Below are 13,005 nucleotides of genomic sequence, written 5' to 3' on the forward strand. Positions count from 1 at the left end.
CTATATTAACAGTTACACACTATATAGAACAACTTTATAGAATCATATTTGTTTGCAGATGTTGGCAGCTATCAGCGAATAGTTATCAGCTATTTTGAAACAAAAAAATACTTTTTATCCATAACAGCAAATGAACTGAACAACAGAAAATACAAATGCTATTTATGGTCTCCTCACAACAATGATAAGAAAAATAAACTGGGCCAATATGGCATGTTTGTTAATACAGAGACACACATGTTAATCTGATCTCTGGGCTCCCACTCAGAGACACAGGTCTCCCAGTGTCCAGCATTCAGACCTGAGGACTCATGTGAGAGAAAATGTGCTCACACAGACATGTAGAGCCAAATACTGTCAATAAGGCCTCTGCAATGTTCTGAAGACAGTTAAACCTGTCAGGTAGTGATGTCCAGCAGGTGAACATGCAGCTCCATGAACACACACAGCTGTGGATTCCAGCTGCGCTCGTAGTTCTGCAAACTTTGACTCCACAGAGTCGAGCTTTTCAGTTCAATCAGCTGCTTCGATGTTGCATTAACTCAGCCACTTAATGTGAGACAAATCCAGCTGCTCATTAAAGATTTCTGGTTTGATCAGAAAATAAAACATTGGTCCAAACACCTGAAAGTCCCAAAAATGCATCGAGTCTCGAGTCTACGGATGTATCCGTGTATCTCCGTGATGCTGATGCTGAGCAGACAGCTGCTGAAGCTTTTGAAGTGTCAGAATATGGAAAGATAACAACGTCCCTCTCACCGGTAGGCTAAGTTATTTTTAGCCAATTACAAGCTGAATCTGGTAGTTGGGGTTGTTAGTTAAGATACCGTCATTAAGAAGCGGCACAACTAATGTGTCTATGCGAGCTGATTTGCGATGTGCACCGCTGGCGCGGCCATTTATTTTTAATTAACCTGCTCAGATTAACTCACTGCGTGTCGTGTCCAGGGCTGGACTGGGACAAAAAAACAGCCCGAGCATTTTGACTAGAGACCGACCCCCCAGGTATTAAAGCCATAAAGCCTTTGAATGAAAACAAACGCTGTGGTGACAGTGATGTACAGTCTTGTTGGTATATGTATGATTTCTATACATTTTACATCAGATAAAAACTTTGGTTGTAAGATTCAGATAATTAGACATTTTAAATGAGAATAAGAAAGTATTTCTTTGTGCCCCCCTCTCCCTGTTAATGCCCTACCTGCCCCCCTGGCAACACTTTGCTAGACCCGCCCCTGCACAGTTACCAGCTGTCAGCTACCTAAAAAAGGATCCTGGTGTTATTTGTCTCTCAGAAACAGTTCATAACTTCAACTCATTCATGTCACCTAAAAGGTAAACCTGTTTCTCCATCACCTGTTCAGCTCTGATGATTCAGTAAGGACATCTCCTGGTTTCATCTTCATGTTTCCCTCTCACCACATATCCAAACCATCATGACCAGCAGCTTTACAGCTGTGGCTCCAGCAAACATCAGCTGATACTAGAAATTAATATTAAATAAATTCTAACAACAGCTGATCAAGCTTAAACGTGCTGCTGTTGTTTAGCGCGACATCTGCTGGTTTCCTCTTTCTGGCGCAAAGTGGGCGATAAACAAACAAGAGAGAAAAGTTGATCAGCTGATCATTGATCAGTTTTCATGATTGAAGTAGCAACAGGAGAGGGAGGGGGGAGAATGAGAGAAGAAGAGGCAGCTGTGCAGCAAAGACAGAATAAATCCAGCTTTGTGTCTTTTTCATTGTAGCTGAAATCCGTCCCCTCTCAGCTCAACACGAAACGCGTAATATTTTCTCTGAATGCGGGACGATTCTGTTTTTTACGGGACGGTTGGCAGCTCTACTAACTAACCTTATGAATAAAATAAAGTTCACTATCAGTAACATCATAGCACCCACCCAGCTGTATAGAAACTCCGTCGTGCTAGCTAGTAGCAGTACGAGTTATTGTAACTGACTGTAAAAAGTCAGCACAACGAAAATAAACTCCACCTAAACTTGGTTTATATCTGACCAACATAGACTGCAGCTCATAACTTCTTACCTGAAGTTCAGTTCACCTGACGCTCGGACCGGCGGCCGCCTCGGGTCTCTTCTCCGATCTCCCTCATCCACCTGCTGGCCTCCACCACTTGTTAATTTTACTGAATCTGTGGAAGCGCCGCGATGCCACCACCAAACAACTGAGTTATTTTTACACACCGGCCAGCATCTGGCCAATCCAACACCTTTCATTGTTTATAGCGTTACATAAAAATTAATAAAAAATCCTTGGGCCACTGAGCAAATGCCGGGTATGCCCGATGGCCAGTCCAGCTATGGCCGTGCCATCAGTTAACCCTTTGGCACGCGTGCCCAGGGTTGCCGACCCCTGGTCCAGACTAATCTGTATTTCCGAGGCTAACTGTAAATTGTCCCATTTAGGACGTGGCTAAAAAACAAAACCCAGCCCTACCTCTACTCCAGTTGTCCATAACTGATTGGTCTTCAGCAACCTGACTCCAAGAGCAGAGAGGGACTAGAAATACAGAGGGAGATCTTCAAAGGGCGATCGACATGTTTATTTTTTGCAGTTCAGTTTTATATGAAAAGATTTTTTATGATAAAATGATTTAGTTAAGGGTTAGGAGCGAAGTGACTCCTGAATAAAGAAAGACGGAACCTCTAACAAAAGCCACATAACCAATAAGAATTTATTGTCACAAGCACAATTTGTTACACAAAAATTATGGGTCACATTTACACATTTTATACAGATCTAGAACTCAATGTACAATTAACCTACTAACTAAATACCAATAGTTAAATATGCACTCACATTGGACACGATATCATTAAAACCTACACAAAAATGTACTGTGTGAAAGTAACACGAGTCGACATAAAAATCACATTATTTACAACAACATAAAAAAACAAAACCCATCAATTTGAGATCTTTAGCAAAAGGATGTTTGAAGGTTCTCCCATCTGTCTGAGACAGTATACAATCTAGCATGTAAAAGCTCCCCCACTACAAAGTTTTAGTCAGTCCCTTAATCGTTGAAAAGATTATAAAGTAATAAATTCAAGTAGCGAGAGCTGAAGAACACCAAATACACTAGTTTATACTGCGCTTTGCTAGGACGGTATGGCGGTTTTTCCCTTTTTAAAGCAGGCTGGTGTGATTAGCAGTTAGCTTCATGAAGTGCACTTCAAGCCTTAGCAACTTTCTGCAATGAGATTTTTGTAAAAAATTTAGCTTTATGTATACAGAGAATCCTTCTATGGGCGCATCGAGTTTTCTTTCTAGAGATTACGACATCACTACATATAGGGTAATACAATAAAGTTGATGAGAGAGCGTTTGCAGCATCAACTGGAGGCGAGCGCCTCATCTCCCGCTGCTGTTTGGCAGAGTTGGTAATGATGTGCAAGAGGCCATTTCAGACAGATGGAGGTGGACATCGTCAACCCTTTATGCACCTGTGATTCTGCCGTTTGTGTGGCACTGAGACATTTTCTCATGTTGAGTAGTGATACATGGAAGCTAAAATTGAGGCAAACAGACCCGGTTAAAGTTACTGCCACGCTGGTGTAGGAACTGTCACCGTATAAACGATGACCACAGGCTCCGGATCTTAAACGCAGAGGCAGAGCAAAGATACCAGACACTTGCATTTATTCCCTAATAACCAACAGTTGGAGTGTCCACCCTGATAAGTTATATCAAGCACAACAAGATGCTGATTTTGTAAATTATGGTCCTCACAAGAGTGAAAAAAGGAAGAAAAAATGTGTCCTGGCCAATAACTTGTGGCTGTCAACAGGTATGCAGTGTTCTCAAAATCAGACGGATGCTTTGCTTACTTACGGTTACAAAAAAGGGAAATGAGAAGAGTGCTGGGACTTTGCTAGCCGAGTGTTATCGCAGTCGACTTTTTACAGTCTTCCACATGGATGCAGCTAAAGCTTGTGTCAGTAATGACCATTTACACACAAGTCTGTAAGATAGAAGTATAAAATCTAATATAATAGCAATCATTTCTGACAGGTACCTGTAATCTGGTTTTGCTAACACTAATCGCAGAAAGCAGTTTTAGACACTTTTTGAGAGCGAACCAAAAACAGAGCAATGTTCTTCACGCCTGACAGAGAGGCGCCTCTCTGCAGAGATGAGGTATGTTCACTGGTACATACTGCAGACCCTGGAGCCTAACCAACAGTGCACTGTACGTTTGTATGTGTGCAAATGACGATGTCCACCCAGACATTCATCGTGACTAACATGGCTGTGTTGGTGATTTAGCTATACAGAAAAACGAGACAGAACATGAGATAAATGCACACATCAGTCCAGTTCTGAGCAGGAGCAAGATGGAGAAAGGCGGATATTACTCAGAGAAGGGCGGGAACATCCCGAGATCAGCAAAGTCCTCGATGTTATAGTTGGCTGTTCCCTGGGTGGGATCTCCAGCCATGGGTAACATGTCCTGCAGAGACACACAGGGATGGAGAGTCAGAGGTTAGAGGTGTGCAGAGGACACAGCTCTTATCAGACATATTACATATCTGTGTACACTGGTCAGCAGCCAGCAGCTGGAAGGCTGACCAACTAAACAGAGTCCAGCAGCTGGACAGTCTCCCTCAGTATTACCTGGAAGACTTCTGTCTGGCTAGGGTTGGGGTGTGTGTGCTGTTCCCCAGTCTGCTGGGAGTGATGCTGATTCTGCCACTGGGACCAGACCTCACTGGGGCGACCCTGGAACTGGGCTCCACTTTGACTGCTTTCACCGGACACATCTGAAACCACATTTATTTATTCGTGAAAACATTTCTGACAGATCCTTTGATGCACAAAGCATTTAGAATAGAATAGAATAGAATAGAATAGAATAGAATAGAATAGAATAATCCTTTAATTGTCCCACAAGGGGAAATTTGGGTGTAACAGCAGCAAGAAAGACAAATATACAAACAAACAGAACAGAAATATTTACATCGAGGACGATGGTTACCACAAACAGAGTCCTGTACCGTAATTAAATTAAATTAAATTAAATTAAATGCAGATAAGAGGCAAACCCTGGTTCTAGTGTGAATCGGTTGATAAAACAGTGCAGTTACAGCGCTGATGTAAACATCTGTTTGTGCAGTCTGACAGCTGCAGGGAGGAAGGAGCTGCAGAAACGCTCCAGGATTTAATAATGGTAGAGAAGGCACCGACTTATTACAAGATTTAATAAAAATCTTAAATCCAAGAAGAACTTCTTTGACATCATTTGATCGGGATTTGAAAACTCTCTACTGTAAATGAACCACAGCAGACCCGACGGCCTTTTTGCTTTTCAGCATCTTTATTGTTCCGGTTGCTGTTTTCCACACACGGCTGCAGCTTTCCTGCCGCCAGTCGAACACATCACCAACAACAACTGACAGGACCAGTACAGACTTTTTATGCCGCTCAGGTGCGTCGGCCTCCCCTGCAGCGGCACTGCAGGCCACGCCCTGTCACACCTACCAAAGCAGTTTGTGGATGGTTAGCAATGTTGTTATCTTCTATGCTAAATACGTACATACAATATACTTAAATATATTAAAAAAACCCAAATAAATCATGTCAATGATCTCAGTTGGCTGTTCGGCTAAAACATCATTGTTTGATCAAATCTCTTGCTCAATATAATATAAATATATTTAAAAAATCCAAACCCAACAAAGCTAAGCAGCTTAGGTTTGTCTGTTTTGGCCACATGCTAAGATAGATAAGATGCTTTTCAGATAAAGCTCGTTTTAGTTTTAGTTTTTTGGAAGCACACATTCTTTGTTGAAAGATTGTTCATTCTAAAAAAGCCCGACACAAACCCTGTTGAGAAATGCTGCTGTTAACAGGAGTATTATTGAAACTCGCCAACTATGCTGCTGTGATTTCAACAGAAAAAATAAAATAAATGAAATTCTACAAGAAACAAAGAGATTTCCAACATGTAGTTACATTTTGTGTTTTAATCTAAAAACAACACCACACTCCATTGTAAGCCCTTCACCACAACCTTATTCCACAGGAAGTCACGGTGCTTCCCCCACTACAGGATGAGCATTTATTTGTATGTTTCCTGATTTTCCTCCATAAGACGCAGCTACTGTGTTTGGTCAGTTTTTTACTATAGCCCTAGAGCGGCACGTTAATGTTATAGGAAAAAGACCAAACGCAACAATTTCAGATAAATCTTTATTTATATAAAGCACTAAATCACAACGACAGCTGCCTCAAGGCGCACAAAGCTCCATTACAGCCTAAACAGATGGACTCGACATTAACACTGCTAACTACTGATGGGTCGTATTAATCAGGGCAGCATGTGGTGCGCTTGCCTCATAGGAAGAAGGTCCTAAGTTGGGATAGCTTAACTAACCCTGATAAGGACAAATGGAAGAGACTGGATGATTGGATGGACAGGCTTAATCATACTGTGGCATTAACAGCAGTGGATTCAGAAGGAATGATTGTATTATAGTGGATTTTAAAGAGAGATGTGCAACTAAAATCAGACATTTTCCAATGAGGCGTGTTGCATCTACCAAAGATGGAAAATTGAGTCGGAGCTTTGAAAGATAAACTGAATTGTGTTCAGTATCTGATGTCTGATGTCAACTCTGAGTAACCTGATGGACCAATAACTCTGGTCGCTTTCAAAGTATTACCCAACCGCTATATTTTATGATGTATGTATTTATTTAAACTGATATGGGGGATGCTACATTCAGGTACATTAGTCCACTCTGTGCCTGCATGTGGTGGGGACACTGCAGGACTTGCCTCTGCCCCTTTGGGAGTGTTTAGACCCGTTGATAAGGGTCAGACAAAGATAAGTTTAAAACCCATAACAGGATGGATGTGGATACATTAACTGGAGCACACAGCGACAGTTTATCATAAATGTCTAACGTATGTACATCTACAACATATGCAACACCGACACCGTCATAACCGAACAGGTGCATGAGGTTAAGACAGGAGGACTCGCCACGACTCTACTCTGATTGACTCGTTTTCCGTTACAATCCGGTACAACCTAACTGCGTTGTTGTTGTCATAGCAACGCGTATGAATGTTTTTCAAAGTAAAACTGTAAAAATTACATTTGGTAACCACCAAAATAATGCGATACAATGTTTTTTTTCACGTCTTGTCACTTTAAATAATACAATCTATTATCAGCCCAGGTGAGCCAACATTTTTCTTTTTTTTGTGCTAATATTAAACCTTCATTTCTTGTACCCCACTTAGCCTGTTATTAGACTCTGGCTGCTCCATCATTGCAAAAACCTCATTCATAATTATTCTTGTCAATAACTGTAATCTTAACACAGTTATCAGCACCTCTGAAGAACCAGCACAACCATGGTGAGAGTAACAAAACCAACAAGCAGCAGACCCACAGAGACCAGGAGGAAACAAGTGCTGCTAATGATTCTTTCACAGCTTTACTTACTGAAACCTTTTATGACTGGTTTCACTGGTGTCCGGCAGCCTCGCCTCAGCTGTGGCTACAATGTAGCTGCCATCACCAGTGTGTGAATGTGTGGATGACTGGATGTGTAAAGCGCTTTGGGGTCCACAGGAACTGAGTAAAGCGATATACAATTACAGGCCATTTACCATTTCTGGTTTCATCTCAAAAGATCTTTTGACAAAAGGATCAGTTCTTGTTATCTAAGCTCCAATAAACAGTGTAAATTTGGGCTCATACAGAAAGGTGAATTAAAGAAAGGCGGTGTGCTTAAACAACTAGAATAAAAGGGAAGATCTTACAAGATAATAATTTACTGAAAAAGCGGTCGATGCGTTGGCATATCAAATGTTGTATACTTTAAAGATGCCAGTATATTGCAGACTGGTGTCAGCTGAGTTCTGTTTTCTTAGTCCTCCCAGTTTAAAAGCACAATCCTGGCTCTGCCTGCACCTGCTCAATTATAAGTTTAGGAAAATGCATCAATTTGTTGGAAAACATAATTACACATTAATGTGTTTTCAAAGAACGTCCACGTTTCAGGCTTTGGTGCAGCTACAATAATAATACAATATTAATAGACCTACAGATTCTTATTAAACACTGCAAACACCACACAACATCTCAGCATGGAAAAAGCTCAGGAAACCAGAACAGAACAAACAGATGCAGCTCTGCTGTCTTATTCTTCTCACTTTTAAAGTGGCTCGTAAAAATACTGATGTCCACGAATGGTGGCTGGAAAAGCAGTCAGACATCAGTCTACTCCTGTTCTGTCTGCACTGTTTTCCCATCCATGTAATTACTTCAAAACCACGACAGGAAATTGAATCTTAATTGAACTGAATATGGAAAATAAGCCATGACAACCAATCATTGTTTTTTCTTGAAGTTGGTAATCCATTATCTATAATATACAGATCTTTTGTAGGATACATACAACATGATAAGCATTACTTGCAATTAACATGATAAATGGTAAACAGACTGATTCTTATATTGTGCTTTTCTATTCAAAGCGCTCTACACCTGTTCACACAAACGTTCTTCTTTTAGTGCTTTCTAGCTAACATTCATGCATGTTCGTGCTCCCATGGATGCAGAAGATGCAACTTATCGTTAGTATCTTGCCCAAAGATACTTAGCATGCAGACTGGGGGAGCCGGGGATCGAACAGTAGATGATCTGCTCTACCTCCAGAGCTGCAGCTCGCCCATGTTAAAGGATCGTGCTAAGCTGAAGCTAAAACTACTTGTGGTGTAACTGCATGTAGCCTGTAGTGTTTTACACACATACAGTGGTGTGAACAGGTGTTTGCCTCCCTCCTGACTGAAAATGGCACCAAGATCTGGATTATTATGTTTGGTTCATTATGGAAATGGTTGTAAAGATTTATGCTTTCTTTTGAAATCTTGAAAGCAACTTTAACGATCGTACTTTCATCTCTATGTGCAAATGTTCTACAAAAAAGTTCCATCAGTAAAGACACTTTCAGACTTTTTCATCTAGTAAGTGTCGGAGGCAGAACGACCTTTCTCTATATGTGTGTCAAAGAAGAGAGTTTGTGAAGCTTTTTAGGATGTTTTTTATTTAGCTCCTGTTACACCGACAGTAAGTACTTTTTCAGCATATGCTGGTTGCCTAGATACATGCTATAAAAAGTAGAAATGCTGGTAAAACATTAGTGGCTTAATGTTTGAGCCTATTTGTGAGGTAAGAAATACAACCTGCTCATCAGGGTTAGAAACCTGAAAACATCCTTCAAACTAGGCCCCTAAGATACAGTCGAGGCTCAAACAGTATAAAAGGTTAAAATACAAAGTATTAGTTCACAGTAAGCCAGCTATTCCACTGAATGGAAAGAGCTGCTCCGATTTATTGAGAGCTCAAAGCTCTTCCTGCTACGAGCCACATTTTCCCTCTTCTCCATCCATACAGCTTTTTATTCCTTCAGCTGCTTCATCTACATCTACACATCTGGTTGAAGAAAAACGTATGCTGACATGGAGAGGACGACGGTCCAGGACGTTGGAGCCAACATCACTTCACATGTCCTATTGGGAGAGGCGAACTATTGGAAACTACATGTGGGACATCTTCAGCACTGAATAATGGAATAAAAGTCTTTCCTGTGATTACCTCAAACCCTCCACTCTTAGTACAAATACAGTAATGACACACCTCCCAGACTCTGCTGGCATGTTAGTCTGTGAACACACTTTAACCCTTTAAGACCTACCATAGAACCAAGTCCGCCAGAGCTTATATTATATTTTTACATGCTGTGGAGCCATTTTTGGGAGCATTTCAAGTTGATATACATCAATACAACCATTACAGCCCAGATTTTAATAATATGTCTGCATTAAGTGCATAGTAATTACATAAATTGCAAAAAAGTGGAATAAACTACAAACAAATTTAAAATCATTTTTGTTTTTTTAACATATATTTCTAGTTAGAGAAATTTAAGAGGCTTATCCCTCAAAACTGTAAATACAAAAAAGTTGCACAAACTAGTTTCCCACCACAGGAAATTTATTTTGAGTGTCTTCATAGTTTTAATTTTGAAATACACCAATTTTTATATACTGCAGGAAAAATGAAAATAAATATTATACTGCAAATTTGCAAAAAAGCAGCATATGCATCAAAATAAACTATTTCCAGCAGTGCAATATGAGTCCTAAGCATCCCAGAAACCACACAGAAAGTCAGAAAGTCAAACATAACTTTTAAAAACACCAGTATAGGCTCATGAGGCCCTGATGGTAAAAAACGACATTTCCGCGAAAATGACGTCACTTCCGGTTTCAGGCAGGTCATGGCGGACATGCAAAAGTTCGCCTGATGGACGTAGGAAGTGTTACAAACAGCTGATCGGATCGGCAAAGCGTGTTTCTGGAATATTATGTTTTTGTTGCTGCAAGTGCTTTTTATGCAGTTTTTGCAAAGTTATATGTGGAAGGAAACTGTGACCGAGGACAAGCTGATGGCATAAGATGTAAGTACAACTCCTCCGGTTTCATATGCAAAAAAGATTATTGTGCTACCTCACGTGGTTGCAGAGCTACCGGGATTTAAAAATAGTTACGCAAAACAGAGCGTGCTGCTCTGACCGGTTTTAAAGGGTTAATAAGGTTCAGTCACAACAAGCACAAACAGGACTCCTGAGTTTATATCATAAGGTCCTGAGAAGCTGTCTGACTTTATCATCTGTAGCTGTCACAAAGAAGCATTACAGCCTCTCTAACACTTTCTTTCTTCAGCAGCTTCCACTATGCAGAGAAGTCTTTTTTCTTGCAAATTATTTTCTTCAATTACACAACTGAACTGTACAGTCGATTCACTTCTGCATTCTATTTTTCGAATGCTTTCAATGCTGAAATGTTTTCAGACAACATTATTTTAATAGGAAGAAAAACCTTTTGACTGGCATTAAGTGAAGATTCATACTGTTATTTAAATACTCCGTGAAATAGTCACTAATCATCACTTAATAACAAGTCAATTTGAAGAAAGTAACAATGAGCTTTTATGTTGTCTTTGATAGATGGTGGACTGTGGAAACTCGCTTGTTGTGCAGCTCGTGTGGAGGGAGGATGAAAATCATGGAACAGTGGGCTGTACCTTTATTTGTACCACATGAAAGGATGTGAACATGCCAGTAAAGACCAAGTTACACATGTAAACACAACACAATGAGAATAAGAGGTAAACAGACGTGCTTACCAAAAGCTGTGCTGCGGTTTGTCAGTCCTGAGTAGGCGTTGCCGCTGGGGGAGGAAGTGGCCGGGGAGGACAGCGGACTGTAGGAGGCTGGATCAGTCTGGTAGCTGTGGCCAGAACCAATACCAAAAGGACTGGACTGGGCTTTACTGGACTTTAGAACAAAGACAGAGGTTAAAATCCACCTAACAGTAAGAATAATTATGCACATATCAAACCAGCATATTACGCTCATAGCTCTTTGCACATAAATCTATTTAACACTTCATTTTTTGTTTGTTTATTAATGCTATTTGTATTTGATCTATTTGTACACATTAACCTGCGTCTGTGTGGACAGCAGAGAAAGAATTTCATTGTACAGAGAAATGCTTTTACTTTGCAAACACGACAATAAACGCTTTGAATCTTGAAACAAAGCAAACCAGGGTTGTTTATACATCTATTTCACACATACTGAATAATAAATTTACTTATTTATCCGCCTTTGAATCCAAATCTAGCTAAATGACTTAGTACAAATTATTTTCTATGACAGTTAATAATCTGCCTCTGATCAGCAGCACCTGGCAACTACTTATCCTCTTAATTCTGATGGAAGTAGTGAGACGTGTTTTCTTTCTTTACACACTGCTTCTCCATTTTGCCAGTTTTCCTGAGATACATAATGACACAGCGTGAGCTCGTGGGATGATATGTAAGGAGCTTATTGTAAGAGCTTCTGTCTGTTAGAGTCCCCACAGTGTTCAAGGTATCCTGATCAAATTTTATACGATGGAGCAGCTCGAGTTGATTTTCTTTTTGGTGAAAATTGGGTCAAAGTCAAGATCACAAACTAGTGATTACATGATTGTACTTATATATACTGCATCTTTGATAGGTATTTGTATTTTAAGGTATTTGTTCTTATTTAATGTTGTAGCTGCCCAGCAACAGGAGATTTAGAACAAGGCCTTTTCTCTTATTAGGTAATGATTGTGATTGTTTCATCCAACAGTGTTTCTTGTATCATCTGGCTGTTTTCTGAGGTGCATGTAGAGATGACTGAACGAAGAATTCAGTCCAGTGGAGCGACCGGACGAGTGTGGCAGTGCATGTGGAAGACGGGTGAGCCTATTAAGAAACATATGCTGCGAGTCACTTAGCAAGAATGTGAAACAGAGACGGCAACAAGTCCATCTGTTAACAAGCACCAGAGACTGGAGTCAGGATCAGGGAAACCATGGAAACAGCTGATTCTAGGTATTTATTTAACTTATAAACACTGTGTGTGTGTGTGTGTGTGTGTGTGTGTGTGTGTGTGTGTGTGTGTGTCTTCCATTCCACTGTTAGAAATTCCAGCAACCACAACTATCCATCAGTAATAGAGAGCAGTGTGCTGTATTAGGACAACACGGTGCTACGAGGTCTTTAAAGTGAGGACCTGGTTTCTTAAACTGAGAACTTTGGGTTAGTATTTAGTTGTGAGGGTCAATTTTAGCGCACATAGTCACATAATAATAGTGTGTGTGCGTGTCAGAGTGTGTGTTACCTGTCCAGAGAAGGGGGGGCGGTTCCCTGACCACGCTACCTGGCCTGGATTAAGCTGCCTGGAGATCTGAGCTAGATTTTGATTGGCTGAACCTGATGGCTGGATGTCGTTCACACCAGGGACATGGATCACAGAAGAACTGCTTACACGAAAACATGCACACGCACACACACACACACACACACACACACGCACGAAACAAAAACAGGTCAGTTACACTCCACCTTTCTATGGAGGAATACAGTGCAATTAG

The 13,005-nt window shown here is 40.6% G+C and overlaps 1 protein-coding gene across 4 annotated transcripts in view; it reads right to left on the bottom strand.

Annotated features, from left to right (window-relative positions):
• Window positions 1–2,678: 2,678 nt before the first annotated feature.
• Window positions 2,679–13,005, bottom strand: part of arnt2 (aryl-hydrocarbon receptor nuclear translocator 2) — a 70,976-nt gene continuing 60,649 nt past the window's right edge. For 2 of the 4 annotated variants that reach the window (XM_085165255.1, XM_085165274.1), the window contains 4 exons: window positions 12,753–12,894; window positions 11,225–11,375; window positions 4,636–4,781; window positions 2,679–4,471 (listed from right to left, as the gene is read on the bottom strand). In XM_085165255.1, the coding sequence (XP_085021381.1) occupies window positions 4,373–4,471; window positions 4,636–4,781; window positions 11,225–11,375; window positions 12,753–12,894 (538 nt within the window). In that variant the 3' untranslated portion in view covers window positions 2,679–4,372. The remainder of the gene's footprint in view (window positions 4,472–4,635; window positions 4,782–11,224; window positions 11,376–12,752; window positions 12,895–13,005) is intronic. The other 2 variants (XM_085165265.1, XM_085165279.1) reach the window with 1 other exon arrangement.

The sequence above is a fragment of the Neolamprologus multifasciatus genome, chromosome 1 (genome assembly GCF_963576455.1).
Source record: "Neolamprologus multifasciatus chromosome 1, fNeoMul1.2, whole genome shotgun sequence".
In the NCBI taxonomy this organism is placed as follows: Eukaryota; Metazoa; Chordata; class Actinopteri; order Cichliformes; family Cichlidae; genus Neolamprologus; species Neolamprologus multifasciatus.